The sequence below is a fragment of the Choristoneura fumiferana genome, chromosome 5 (assembly GCF_025370935.1).
Source record: "Choristoneura fumiferana chromosome 5, NRCan_CFum_1, whole genome shotgun sequence".
In the NCBI taxonomy this organism is placed as follows: Eukaryota; Metazoa; Arthropoda; class Insecta; order Lepidoptera; family Tortricidae; genus Choristoneura; species Choristoneura fumiferana.
The window spans coordinates 12,359,932-12,374,062 of NC_133476.1; the positions used below are offsets into that span (position 1 = coordinate 12,359,932).

Here is a 14,131-nt window from a genome sequence, read left to right on the forward strand (position 1 = left end):
TGCTACACTAGCATTACTGCTCCATCAACAGAACCCGGTTACCATTTTTGCTCAAATTGCACCCATAGACTATTCTAATAAGCTCAAACACGGCTAAGTTACGTTGTTCTGTCATGAAGTTCCAGTACCACTACCATGAGTTTACAGTGACCGTACTCGATTCGTTGGGTGCGCGATGACAGCGCCAACTAGCGGTTACAATGAGGGCTATCGCGTATGAATTCGCCGCTAGAGGCGCTAGTGTAGCGTGAGGTCTCCGAAATGTCAAATCTCATAGTTTTTAGGTGAGCTACGCGGGTTTATTTATAATTAGAATAATTTTGTGAATATTTTGCAATATCTGAAATTAATTATGGCAAATATGCGTTCCGGGGCAATGAATGTCTGTGTTTTGAGACAGTTTTATCTTTCGGAAACCTTTGTTCTCCCTTTTTCCGAACAAAACGGGGACTATGCAACACTGTGGCATGCTCGTACATAATATTCTGTTCGATAATGTAAATCTATAGAGTCGATAATAACGTTGACCTTTTTAATTTCCCGTCTACAATGGCACAATCAATTAATTTCAGGACACGGCCTTTCTCATGAGTGTCTTCACGTGAAGTATAATAAAATAAACAAATTTAATCGAATAACGCATTTCATATACATTGCAGACGATTATAACGATTATTTATAACTGTAGTAGCTCGTTAGTAATGCAGCCTTTTTGTGTATTTTCAGTTAAACATGGCCAAATTAATTATAAAAACTGGATTCCGAGCACACTATACGACATCGCTTTCCAACCACAAACAACAATAAAAGGAAAACCATTAGTTTTGGCTCAATATGTCCAAGATGTAAAAGAAATTAGTGAAAATCATAAATTCATAATGAGCCACACCATTGAAGCTCGTGTAATTCGTCAAACTTCAATGACATCGACGCCATACAAAACATCTTTCTTGTGGAAATTCATAGAATTTGTGATCACTGTTTGAGGTATCCCATCTTAGGCCTCTAGGTTGGCAACGCATCTGAAATACCCCTGGTGTTGCAGATGTTTATGGGCGGTGGTGATCTCTTACCATCAGGAGACCCACTTGCTCGTTTGCCATCCAGTCGAATAAAAAAAAAACGGTTTTGCCGTTGTTCTTGCAGTTAACTACGCAGCAGGTTTCGTGACGCATATTTATTTATTTTTGCTTAATAATGCACGAATACGTAAATTTCACTAGTAAATAGTGACAGTTGGTCCGCCGAAAAGTTCCTTGTTTGGCCACGGCTCGCGCTGCGATCGATTCGTGGTTCCCCCACCTCCTACTTTGCACCCAGCGAATACGGCGTAAATTATTTGTATGGAGAATTGTACAGCGCCTCTACAAATAGTTTACGCCGTCGCTATCGAGTACGGTCACTGTAAACTCATGGTAGTGGCACGGAGCCTAGCTTCCAGTTTAAAGTTAATGAAATTCAATGATCCCGTTACGCTCATAAATAGATAGTACATAGTTACAGACGAATAGATAACACAGTGTGTATTTTTGTTATAACACAAAACAAAAGGTAGTTAGTAAAGGCATAATAAACGTATTTTATTAAAAAAATACAACTTTTACTTGAAATGTAAATTGGCATGCAGAATATGTACTACATGATCACTACTGTTTTTATTCGAAACATCGCACTTGCTGACGTGAAAACTGTCACAGATCCGCTTTTCTGTAGTGTCAAATTATTGCACGCAGTAGGTACATTGCTGGTCAAAAAGTAATTACAATTTGCTAAACTTAAATTTTATTCCAATATCGCTTCATAGCACTAAAAACAACGTCTGGTTACGCATTCATCTTGTGTACAGTTTGTGTTCGTATAAAACATATTACGCTGTATAAAAGCGTGTAATAATAATAAGGTGCTTCCGTAAAACACGTATTGACTTCTAATCTAACGCACAAAGAAGTGACTGTTGGCAAAAACGCCGTCGATTATAGCAAAATGTTTCATTGTATATAGTCGCAAACAATTATCGACAATACGGTATTTGACAACTGATATTGCCATATCTTCATATTATTATGAAAATATAGACATACAGATAGTGTTTAGCGAAGAGAAAATTTAAATCTGTTAAAAATTGGATTTATAGTGATTTTTTGAAAAATCTATATACCTGTCCCTTTCTCAAACGCTTTTCTCTATGCAGCAAGTATGGCGGTACTGGCATGTGACGTCACATGCCAGTATGTCTTTCTCTGTCTAATCTTGAATTTCAAACCTTTATAACTTTGTTATTTGTAAAGGTAGCTTAAAAATTGTTTTTCTATTCAATAACAGGCATTGTTTAGTTTTAATTTATAAAACATATACAAAATAGTCAAATACCGTATTCAGCACAGAAATCTGTCATTAAATTTTGCAAACCGTGAGAATAAAACATTAGTTATTGTACGTTTTCTGCCGATCAGGTGTGCCGAGAACATTGACTAAGATTGCATACGATAAGAAAAATCCACCATAATTGTACTTTCAAAATTTTTGCTATGGATGTTGTAATTTTATTTATTTTAATATGAATTATATTTGTACTTTCTTAGTAAGCCATTTCTTTTCTTATCACTAACCAATCCAAATTGATCAAGCAAGAAGAGCACCCGTTATCCATAAATAGATTAGTTTCCCTTTCAGCGCATTAAATATTTGGAGACGCGGGAGTGCGATGAGCTATTTTTAATCGACGGCGCGTTCACCCGGCGGGTGGCACGCGACAACTCAAACAATTACGGACATTTCTCGTGGAAGGTTCATTGTCGAAAGCCCAACAAATTTTGAACTAGATTTTATCAGATATAAACATCCCAGTGCTCTCATTAATAATTAGGCCAACAGGGATAAAGTTCGCTGAACTTGCGCGTGCGCAGACCGACTAAAAATACCGTGTTGTTAACACTTTAATACCACGGACCGTGTGGATGAGTTCAAATCTTTCGCGCTTCCTGTCGGATGAGGCATAGTTTGTCTGGATACGTGCATTCGATTTCTACGAACCCATTTCAAGCCTTTATTTGAGCAAGTATCTTTTGTCATATTGTTGTGTAAATTTTGTGAAATGACTCGTGGTCCGACTATAGTGCGAGTGGCACCAGGTGGCGGCGAAAGGGGTATTAAGTGTTGCTGTTGCCGATGCTGCGAGTGCTTCAACTTAGGATACCTAACCTCGCAACATGGCCTTATCAAACTTGCTGAGGCGGTGAGTGATCTTAATTATCTTTGGCATTTTGTAAGCACATACTTTTGTATTCAATTGCAAAATGTTTGGCAATATTTTAAATAATAAAAAGTTAAAAAATACTTACGCAAGTGATTCGTCAGATCATTGCATTGCGAACTTTGCAATCAGTGGCGTAGCTGGGTAACCTAGGGCTCTGGGGCAAATAAAAAAATGGGGCCCTCTGCTATCAAAACTGGTAAGGTTTTTTGAAGTAAAATCATTATATATACAAATACTTTAAAAATGCTAAGCAACTTTATCATCAGCTATAAAGCAGAATTTCGAGGGCCCCCTGAGCTTGAGGGCCCCGGGGCACTGCCCCGCCTAGCCCCTTGGTAGCTACGCCACTGTTTGCAATGTTGTCTATGTAGGTACCATCAGCCAAATATCGACGGTTAAGAATCAATAACTCCTAACTATTCTGCTAAAAGATGGTAGATAGACGATATTGGTTCTTAACCGTCGATATGTGGTCTACCGCCCTAAAGTTGATAATCGTTTGCATGTCATAAAACAATAATGCCAATAGACGTGTTAGTCAACTTTGTTTGAAACAAACACAAATTAGGTATGTATCAACATTAATTTACATAAATACCGTAGTTGCCGCGTGTTTCATTTAGTTACTTAATTGGCAATGTCTATGTTAGAGGATGTTAGAACTCAATTCAAGTCGAACTGTAATCCGAATTGATGTGACATAGGAAAATGATCGTTAAAAACTAAAGAAGACTTAGGTACTAGAAATGTATCTCACTAACAACATTGCTCATACACAGATGCTAGGCGGGCTGTGCCAGAGTTTACTAGTTAAGTATGGCATGTCGGAGGCGGGCACGCTCGGCTCAGCCTTCCACGGCTTCCTCACCACCGCATCCGCTTGCCTGCTTACCACGGCGCTGCTCATCGCCTGCTATGTGCTGTCTTCCAACTCACAGCATCTCATCAAGCAGTCTGTCTTTGTAAGTTCTTTGTTATGGCTTAGGTCTATCTGAAGGCGTTTAGCACAAGTACCTAGAGGAAAAAATACAGCCGTTGTGACCTAGTGGTTTGCCCTCTCAAGAAGAGGATCGTGGGTTCAAGCCCGGGCTCGCAACTCTGAATTTTTCGAAATTCATGTGCGAAATTACAATTTTAATTTACCAAGAAGGAAAACATCGTGAGAAAACCTGCACAAACCGATGAAGCAATTCAATGGTGTGTGTGAAGTTCCCAATTCGCAACTAAGGCTACGAGAACTTGGCCCTAGCCCTCTCAGAGAAGGCCTGTACCCAGCAGTGGGTCGTCTAGGCTAGGATGATGACAATGATGAAGACCTAGAGCATAATAAGGCAAGTCTATAAGCAGCTAAGCAGTTATCGAATGAGGGCTATCGCGAATGAATTCGCCGCTAGAGGCGCTTGTGTAGCGTAAGGTCTCCGAAATGTCAAATCTCATAGTTTTTGGGTGAGCTACGCGGGTTTATTTATAATTAGAAATTTTTTGTGAATATTTTGCATTACCTGAAATTAATTGTGGCAATTATGCGTAACTGTGTTTTGAGAAAGTTTTGTCTTTCGGAAACTTTTGTCCTCCCTTTTTTCCGAACAAAACGGGACTAAGCAACACTGGTTGCTGGATATTTTTATGGTACGGTTGTAAGGTGTTTTAAATATGATTTTAATCTAAACTTTGTTTTAACGCCCGTAATAACAAACTCTGAAAGCCACACTTAAAAACCTCACGCAACAGTGCGCCATCTAGTGAGACAAAAAACGATAGCCCTCATTACTTTACGCCGAACGTGCCACTTAAAGCGACCGATATGCTCAACTATTTTTAATAAAAGTTTTTGGTAAAAAATTTCATTTTGAATACAAGTTTTTTGCTGACTGTACTTGCATTGTCACCCAAACTACATTTACATGCCAAATTTTAAGTCGATGCCATTAACCGGTGAAGAGTTCCGTCCTGCCTGGCCGGACTACCAGGATGTCACTGCCATGTGATTGTATAAGTATGCCAAATTTCATATAAATCCGACTACTGGAAGTTGGTCGAATTTAACTTGAAAGATTTGACTACAGACAGACAGCGGGCCAGGTTTTCTTTTTATTCGATTGGATTGCAAACGAGCAAGTGGGTCTCCTGATGGTAAGAGATCACCACCACCCATAAACATCTGCAACACCAGGGGTATTGCAGATGCGTTGCCAACCTAGAGGCCTAAGATGGATACCTCAAGTGCCAGTAATTTCACCGGCTGTCTTACTCTCCACGCCGAAACACAATAGTGCAAGCACTGCTGATTCACGGCAGGAATAGCGAGCAAGATGGTGGTAGCAATCCGGGCGGACCTTGCACAAGGACCTACCACCTGCAATGAAACTAAATAAAAGCTTGTAAAACGATAATAATAGGTAATTTTTTTGAAACTTGTTCTAGTAGCAATCATTGTACCAGTAGCATCGTTGATTAGTTTATAATGGTAAAACTGGATTTTTAATGGTGATGCGCGATCGGAAATGAATCGCAAACAAAGAATACTCGAACTGACGGTGGCTGACTCAATTTACTTCCTTACGACCCGCATGCTATTGTGTTGTCTGGGCGTCAAATTCTGTCCATTGCCTGTCAGCGGATAAGGCAATGCGCGATTCAAGTGGTTTAATTTTGCATTGAGTTGAACTGTATGCAGCATCGTTCAATAATTGAAATGACTGATGATATCGAGGACTGATCCTGTAGGACAATCTTATAAATGTTATCTATGTCTGATCCCTACTGTTATGCTAGCACATCACTTGGCATATTTGCCGAAACACTTGTGTGAGCGAAAGCGATGCACTCGTTAGGTACTCCCACGCAACTCCCAGTAAAATGCAGGCTTTACATTCGCAGGAATGCTTATTCAACGCGGTGGCGTGTTTCCTGTACCTGTCCGCTTCATCGTACATGGGTGTTGCGGTCAACCTGTACCTGTACCCGCAGTACGCAGTCATCAGCATGTACTCCGCGTACCCCGCCATGACTGCCGTCTATGTGAGTCACGTTACCACGTTCAACGGGGCACAGCACAATAAAAAATAAAGCTCTATAGCTATGCTTATTTTTTGTGGCCAGCAACTTTTCGCCCTGGAGGCCGATTTTTGGAATTACATCTATGGAAATACATAGGTACCAATCCAAGTAGGAATAATAAGTATACCGCTATTATTAATTTCTCCCGACTAAGTTGTCAAAAATAAAATCTGAGGCGTAGTTTTCTGGCTTTACCTAAGTAATTAAACATGATTTCACTAGTATTATCGAATCGTTTTTAGCATCCGTGGTTCTGAAGATCGCTCTCCACAGGGGCTTTTAGTTTAGTGCAGGTACTACATACTAAATAAAAGTTAAAAAGTCATTACGAAAATAAAAAAAATAAACCTAATGAAACACAAAGAAGAAACTAAAATTGTGGTATGTACTGCCTAATTCTCATCTCATCTCATCTCAGCCTATATATGTCCCACTGCTGGGCACAGGCCTCCTCTCAGAACAAGAGGGCTTGGGCCATAGTTCCCACGCGGGCCCAGTGCGGATTGGGAACTTCACACGCACCATTGAATTGCTTCGCAGGTTTGTAAAGGTTTCCTCACGATGTTTTCCTTCACTGCCTAATTATAATTATTAAAAATGCCTCAGTACATTTTAAATCATACGTATTTGCTGTCTTGTTTTCAGTATATTGGCGTGGTGCTAGGAGTTCTACACGGAGTTGACGCGTACATTGCCTACAAACATTTAAAAGGATATCGATGAAAATACAATTTAATTAAAATTTAAATGTATTAAATTTTACTATCATGTAATAATAATCGTAAGTAATTCAAACTAACAATTCATTCCATATAAATGTATGCCGATATGTATAGATAAGATTTACACAAATATATACTTATTTTAATACTATGTACTTCTAACTACCTATACTTTTTAAGATCCCCATAAATGGTTTTACATAGATCCACAATGACGAGTCATGAGTCATCTGTTCTTTTTGACCTCTTACACACATATTGTGAAGTGTTACTGCCGCAGCGATGACTTTTGTACATTTATAAATAATAGAAAAAACTGTTCATAATTAACAGCTGCTAACAGGACAAATTACGAATTTTAAATGTTTTCCTTAAAAAAAATAGGAGATCCCCATTTGTATGCAAATGTAAACGCACCTAAGTACTCGTATTGTTTTACTTCTATCTCCATAACGTTTAAGTATACAAATCTCGAACTCTGAACTCGAAACCGATCAAATGAGAGCCGGTCTTAGGTAAAACATTTGCCTTATTAAATTTTTTGCTTGTTTAATTAAAGGTTGTACAACTTTAACGCCGGTCGTTCTCGTACCTGGCACGAGCGCGCGACTCGGCCGCGCGTCATCCTCATTGTGTGGAACGTACGACACACACTTGCCTGCAGATAACGTGCCTCCGTGAAATAGCAGTTTAGCTATATGCAGAGCTATTCGTGATAAAACGCGTTTTTTTCCATCTAAGTATAACGGATTTACACAAAGGATACGTTGAAATTTGTAAATATGTATGTAGCGTATTATTTCAAACAAACACCTGAGTTTATCATATTTATTGTTAAATAATGCAATAAATGTATTTGATATCTTTTCTCATTCATAAGATGTACATTCATTTATTTTTTCATTTAAAACTTCATAAACATCAAGTAGTTAAATGTTTGTTGTGTATGTAGATTGTACCTACTCAAGAAGCGACGCCCGTAACTGAGTGCTAACATACGTATAGTAGTTAAGTAGATGATCCGTAAAGTGGAATTTTGGCACGTGAAAAGAAATAAATATAAAACAAGAAAATTATTTGATTATCATGATTCCGCAATCGCTAGAAAATCATTGTATCATTTTTTTTTAAAACTAATTCATGATCATGAGAAGTTAAATAGCATGAAAATAATAGGGTATTAAGTACTCGTGGCCAAAAAAAATAGTCAATTTTCGTTACGTTTTGGAGGATCGAAACGTCCAAATTGGTCAAAATTCGCGGCCTTACGCTTATAGCTTACATCATCAAACGCTTGAAAATGGATGAAAGAGGTCAAAAAATCCTTATAAAACTTACTGCCATGCTCAAGAATTTTACTTGAACAAATTCTTATTTTTTATGCCATAAGTACTTAAAATTAGAATGATCCAGCCTGGTCAGTGTTATACTCGATAAAATTAAGCATAATAAAGAACTCTACATACACTTTATTGTATATACTGTGTAAACTAGTCTTACTTTTTGATAAGACGCATTTTTATTTAATAAAGGGCAGCAGCTATTGAACCATTTAAAGTTTACAACCTTACGGTAGAACAGTCTTCGGAATAATAACCTCGAACTAGCTTTCGCCATCCGCCTGAGGCGGGAAAGTGGGCCAGCGGCGCGGGCGCAGGCACCGAGTATCCGGCGATGACATACTTCCTACTTGCTGTTTGCCATAGACATACTTCAAATTCTACAGTTATTTCTAATACAGTTTAGTTTTAGGGTTTAGGGGATTTTAGAAGTCAAACCCTTCAAAAATGTTTCAACAAAATTAGTACGGTCCGAATTATTGGACTTTTTGTTGAAATAACTTATTAGTCGTAGTTCTCTATTACTGTATTTAAAATTCAACATTGTGTACGACTTCTGAGTCGTATGTGATTTCAAAAACAGGTCCCCTGTTAGGTTTGATACATTTATTAGGTTAAGGGATGTAGGTAGTGATTTGATTACCTCTAACGAGTTCTAGATATTTTGAAGCAGTTGATTGCATGTGATCACGGTAGGCGTGGCCAGAGCCTGAAATTTTGGAGGGGGTCACTAATAATACAACACAGGGCTAGGGGCAAAAATAGTAGATTATTGTCGTGGCCTGGAAGTAGGCAATTGCTGGCTGAGTATGAGTATTTAACTAATACGAAGCCGCAATTGCTATTCCAGCCGAGACTAATAAAAAGCTTTTTTCAAAAATGGTGAATAATTCTGAAATAGAATAAACGTTTTTTCAAAATATATTGTAAAATTTAATTTTATTCCAATATTTTTCTTCTGTTTTCCCGCCTTTTTTCATTAAAAATAAACTGCAGGTGTATTTTTCCACCGAAAACACCACAAGCTATTTCAGACCCAATAGAAAAAGTCCGGAGTTCCAACAAAATATCTGATACCGGCCATTAGACTTGGCTGTATACGAATTGTGCCAACATTTCCATGACCTTTTTAACTTAATTAAAAAACCCCCGACTTAAAAAACGCCAGCAAAAATAAAAATAAAAACGCCCGAAAAAAACGCTGCTTGAAAAGACAATTAAAAAGTAAAAAATAATTATGCGCTACCTAGCTGTTGCCCGCGACTTCATCTGCGAAGAATTCGTTTATCTCTATCCCGCGGGGACTATGCTGATTTCCCGCAAAATTAGCCCAAGTTAATTTAGTATAAAGTATCTAGTAATATTTTTTTATCTAAGCGTTGTCGGTGTCGGGGGACCGCTAAGGTTAACATGAAACTAAATATGTGTATTATTTAAAGTATTAACCTTAGCAGTCCCCCGACACCGACAACGCTTAGATAAAAAAATATTACTAGATACTTTATACTAAATTAACTTAGGCTAATTTTGCGGGAAATCAGCATAGTCCCCGCGGGATATAGATAAACGAATTCTTCGCAGATGAAGTCGCGGGCAACATATAGGTAGCGCATAATTATTTTTTACTTTTTAATTGTCTTTTCAAGCAGCGTTTTTTTCGGGCGTTTTTATTTTTATTTTTGCTGGCGTTTTTTAAGTCGGGGGTTTTTTAAATTTTAAATTTAAGTTTTTATTTCATGTTTTTTAAACTTTGATATAAGTATATCTTTTTAAACTGTACTAGTGTGTTGGTTATCCTGGCTGCAGCATCAGCTCATCTTGTTGCCACCATTGCATTGTATGTAGAATCAAATACTGATCAAAAGGAATCAAATACGACATATCTGCTATTATTTTTTCAAGAGTGTACTAGTGTGCTGGATATCCTGGCTGCAGCATCAGCTCATTGTGTTGCCACCATTGCATTGTATGTAGAATAAAATACTGATCAAAACGAATCCAAACACGACATATCTGCTATTATTTTTTCAAGAGTATACTGGTGTGCTGAATATCCTGGCTGCAGCATCAGCTCGTCGTGTTGCCACCACTACATTGTATGTAGAAACAATTACTGATCAAAACGAATCCAAACACGACATATCTGCTATTATTTTTTCAAGAGTATACTGGTGTGCTGGATATCCTGGCTGTAGCATCAGCTCGTCGTGTTGCCACCACTGCATTGTATGTAGAATCAATTACTGATCAAAACGAATCCAAACACGACATATCTGCTATTATTTTTTCAAGAGTATACTGGTGTGCTGGATATCCTGGCTGCAGCATCAGCTCATCGTGTTGCCACCATTGCATTGTATGAAGAATCAAATACTGATCAAAAGGAATTAAACACGACATATCTGCTATTATTTTTTCAAGAGTATACTGGTGTGCTGAATATCCTGGCTGCAGCATCAGCTCGTCGTGTTGCCACCACTGCATTGTATGTAGAATCAATTACTGATCAAAACGAATCCAAACACGACATATGTGCTATTATTTTTTATAGATTGTACTATTGTGCTGGATATCCTGGCTGCAGCATCAGCTCATCCTGTTGCCACCATTGCATTGTTTGTAGAATCAAATACTGATCAAAACGAACCCAAACACGACATATCTGCTATAGTTTTATTAAGAGTGTACCTACTAGTGTTCTGGATATCCTGGCTGCAGAATCAGGCCGAGATTCCATAATCTTGCGTAGCTATATAGCATACATGGGTGTTTCAAATTTTAGGTCCCAAATATGTTTGAAAGTAAAGTAAATATCCATTATGCATCTAAGATTCCTACCGCAGCGAACAAAAGATCTGATGATCTTGAAACGGCTGAACCGATTTTGATAAATCATGTCTAAGATCCATCGCTAGAAAACCAGCTTTCAAATAAAAAAAACCGCATTCAAATCGGTCCACCCGTTTAAGAGCTACGGTGCCACAGACAGACACACAGACACACAGACACACATAGCGGTCAAACTTATAACACCCCTCTTTTTCGTCGGGGGTTAAAAAGAAATGTGATGATTGAAAAGAAAGAAAGAAAGAAAAAGAAAGAAAATACATTTATTCACAACACAAGACAACAAAATTATTATGTACAAAAAAAACAACACAAAGGTATGTGTCATTGCGGTTGTGAATCGGACACTGCATTGCAGGAGCGCTAATTCATTATTGTCGAGCTAGCGCGCCTGCAATCTTTTTAACTTTTTAATTTTTCGCTGACCATAAACTATGCACTTTACCTTCTGATATGTAAAGAATAATGTCAACTTTTACGGACATTTTGAGAAAATTGCTTTTTTTGCTTTGTAAATTTTTAGAAGATTTTTCAAATTGACGTGTACGATCAGGTCCCCTGCGATCCTCTCCCCCCCCCCCGGACCGCGCCTGCATCACGGGAAGACAGATATGTCATATCGGGGACTCTTTAAAGGTAGGCATGTTCTACATCCCGTAACAAATATACTTCTATCATGAATTTGGTTAAGATTTATCAAATACTAGCTGTTGCTCGCGACTCCGTCCGCGTAGAATTAGTTTTTCGCTATCCTGCGGAACTATGCAATTTTTCGGTCTAAAAACTATCCTATGTCCCTTGACTCAAATTATCTGTATACCGAATGTCATCTAAATCGGTTCAGCAGCTTAGACGTGAAAAGGTAAGAATCAAACAAATAAACGAACAGACTTACAAACTTTCGCATTTATAATATTAGTGGGATACTGGCACAATGAAGATTAATTCACTTAACTTATTAACACTCGCATGAAATAAACAAATCGACGTGGTGTACCTATATGTGCGGAAAGCGGATGACTAATTGACAGAATGATCTGGAATGATTGAAACCAATCGATTTGACAATAAGTGATCATTTCTGTACCTTGTCGCTTTCAGTAGTTACACAATTTCGTATGGCTTTTTAAACATGACGTTACAGTGACAAGGTACAAAAGTGATCACTTATTTATGACGTTGACTGTACTACGTCCTAGATTACCCGCAGTTTATTAGATAGGTACACTAAAAACATAACCCTCTTTTTTTGGGTAGTCCAGAAAAAAGTAGCCTAGGTATATGTTAATCCAGGCTGTCAGCTACCTCCATGCCGAATTTCATCAAAATCTGTCCAGCTGTTCTTGAATTATAAATGCTGTAACTAACCCGATTTTGTTTTATTAATACAGATTATTCAAATACCTACAAGATTCTTTATACGAACCCTTGTTAGGTAGTTAATTTACAGATGTGACGTACCCGGAAAATATAGATAGATGTTCTAACATACCGTCGCCACAGCCGTCGCTAAATGATAAGATATAAATATAAGTACTAAAAATATGTAATCAAACCGAGTCTATTGTTTAATCCACGATAGTTTATTATGACTGGTCCTTCTTATGGATCATGAATTGTTAAAACGCAATTAAAATAAATAAAACTGAACGCTGATAGAAAACATGGCTATTATAACGCCGAGCCTGCACCAGTTGGCTGGCAAAAACAGAATCGACAGCGTTTTTACTAAAACAAAGCTAAAGTAATTTACAATCGATTAACCATTTGATACCCACCGTAAAAAGTTTTCATAGTAGTGGCAAAGTACTGATTTTCTATAATTTTTTCCCGAAAAAGCTTCCACAGTGGATCACGTTACAATTAGACTTCTTGATTAGCGAGTTTTCTTATTCTTATAGTGTTGTCAGGCAAATAATATTTTCATTTTTAGGGTTCCGTAGCCAAAATGTCAAAAACGGAACCCTTATAGTTTCGCCATGTCTGTCTGTCTGTCCGTCCGTCCGCGGCTTTGCTCAGAGACTATCAATGCTAGAAAGCTGTAATTTTGCACAAATATATATGCCGACAAAATAGTACAATAAAAAATAAAAAATATTTTTTTTTAGTACCTCCCATAGACGTAAAGTGGGGTGTTTTTTTTTCTCATCCAACCCTGTGGGCCCTCGTTGGATAGGTCTTTTAAAATCATTAGGCGGTTGGTAAAACGATTTTTCGATTCAGTGATTTGTTTGCAAAATATTCAACTTTAAAGCGAAAATTTTCCTTAAAATCGAGCGTCCTCCCCCCCTCTAAAATCTAAACCGGTGGGTGGAAAAATTTAAAAATATTCAGGATGGTAGTAAGTATATCAAACTTACAAGGAAAACTATAACGGTTAAGTTTACTTGAGAATTATTAGTAGTTTAAGAGTAAATAGCAGCCTAAGGTATAAAATATACCTAAACTTGGAAGATTCCGTATAAAATACGAAATCCTTAGAAAAATATCACTTAATGATGCAAGACAAACTTGCTGTTAGCTCAGAAATTAATATCACGTGATGAAGCCTTCACTTTGTTACTCAGTCTCGTGCAAAAACATTTCGGAATGTGTCACAATCGTTTGCGAAATCAGCGCGTGAATAAATAATGATTTAAACATTTCCAATATATTTTTAAAGCGGTCGTTCGTGTACAATGCTGGCTACGTGATAAAATGTATATAAGATTAAGAAGTACATAGGTAGATGCTAAATACTATGTGAGGTTAAAAACTAAATAATCATTTTTTCTATTTTTATCATGATGCCTATCATTTTCAATTTCCCATACGTCAAATATATTTCGGGAACTTTCAAATTAGGACTCTACTGCTGAATCAGTTACACTTCATTGTAAAGTCTTATTCATTACGGAAAATGGACA

At 37.6% G+C, this 14,131-nt stretch overlaps 1 protein-coding gene across 1 annotated transcript; it reads left to right on the forward strand.

Annotated features, from left to right (window-relative positions):
- The first annotated feature begins 1 nt into the window (after nt 1).
- On the forward strand, nt 2-7,186 carry sing (MARVEL domain-containing protein sing). The gene is made up of 4 exons (XM_074087946.1): nt 2-3,235; nt 4,036-4,218; nt 6,137-6,277; nt 6,962-7,186. Exons 1-4 carry the CDS (start codon nt 3,095-3,097, stop codon nt 7,037-7,039), a joined length of 543 nt encoding a protein of 180 aa, XP_073944047.1. The 5' UTR covers nt 2-3,094; the 3' UTR covers nt 7,040-7,186.
- The last annotated feature ends 6,945 nt before the right edge of the window (nt 7,187-14,131 follow it).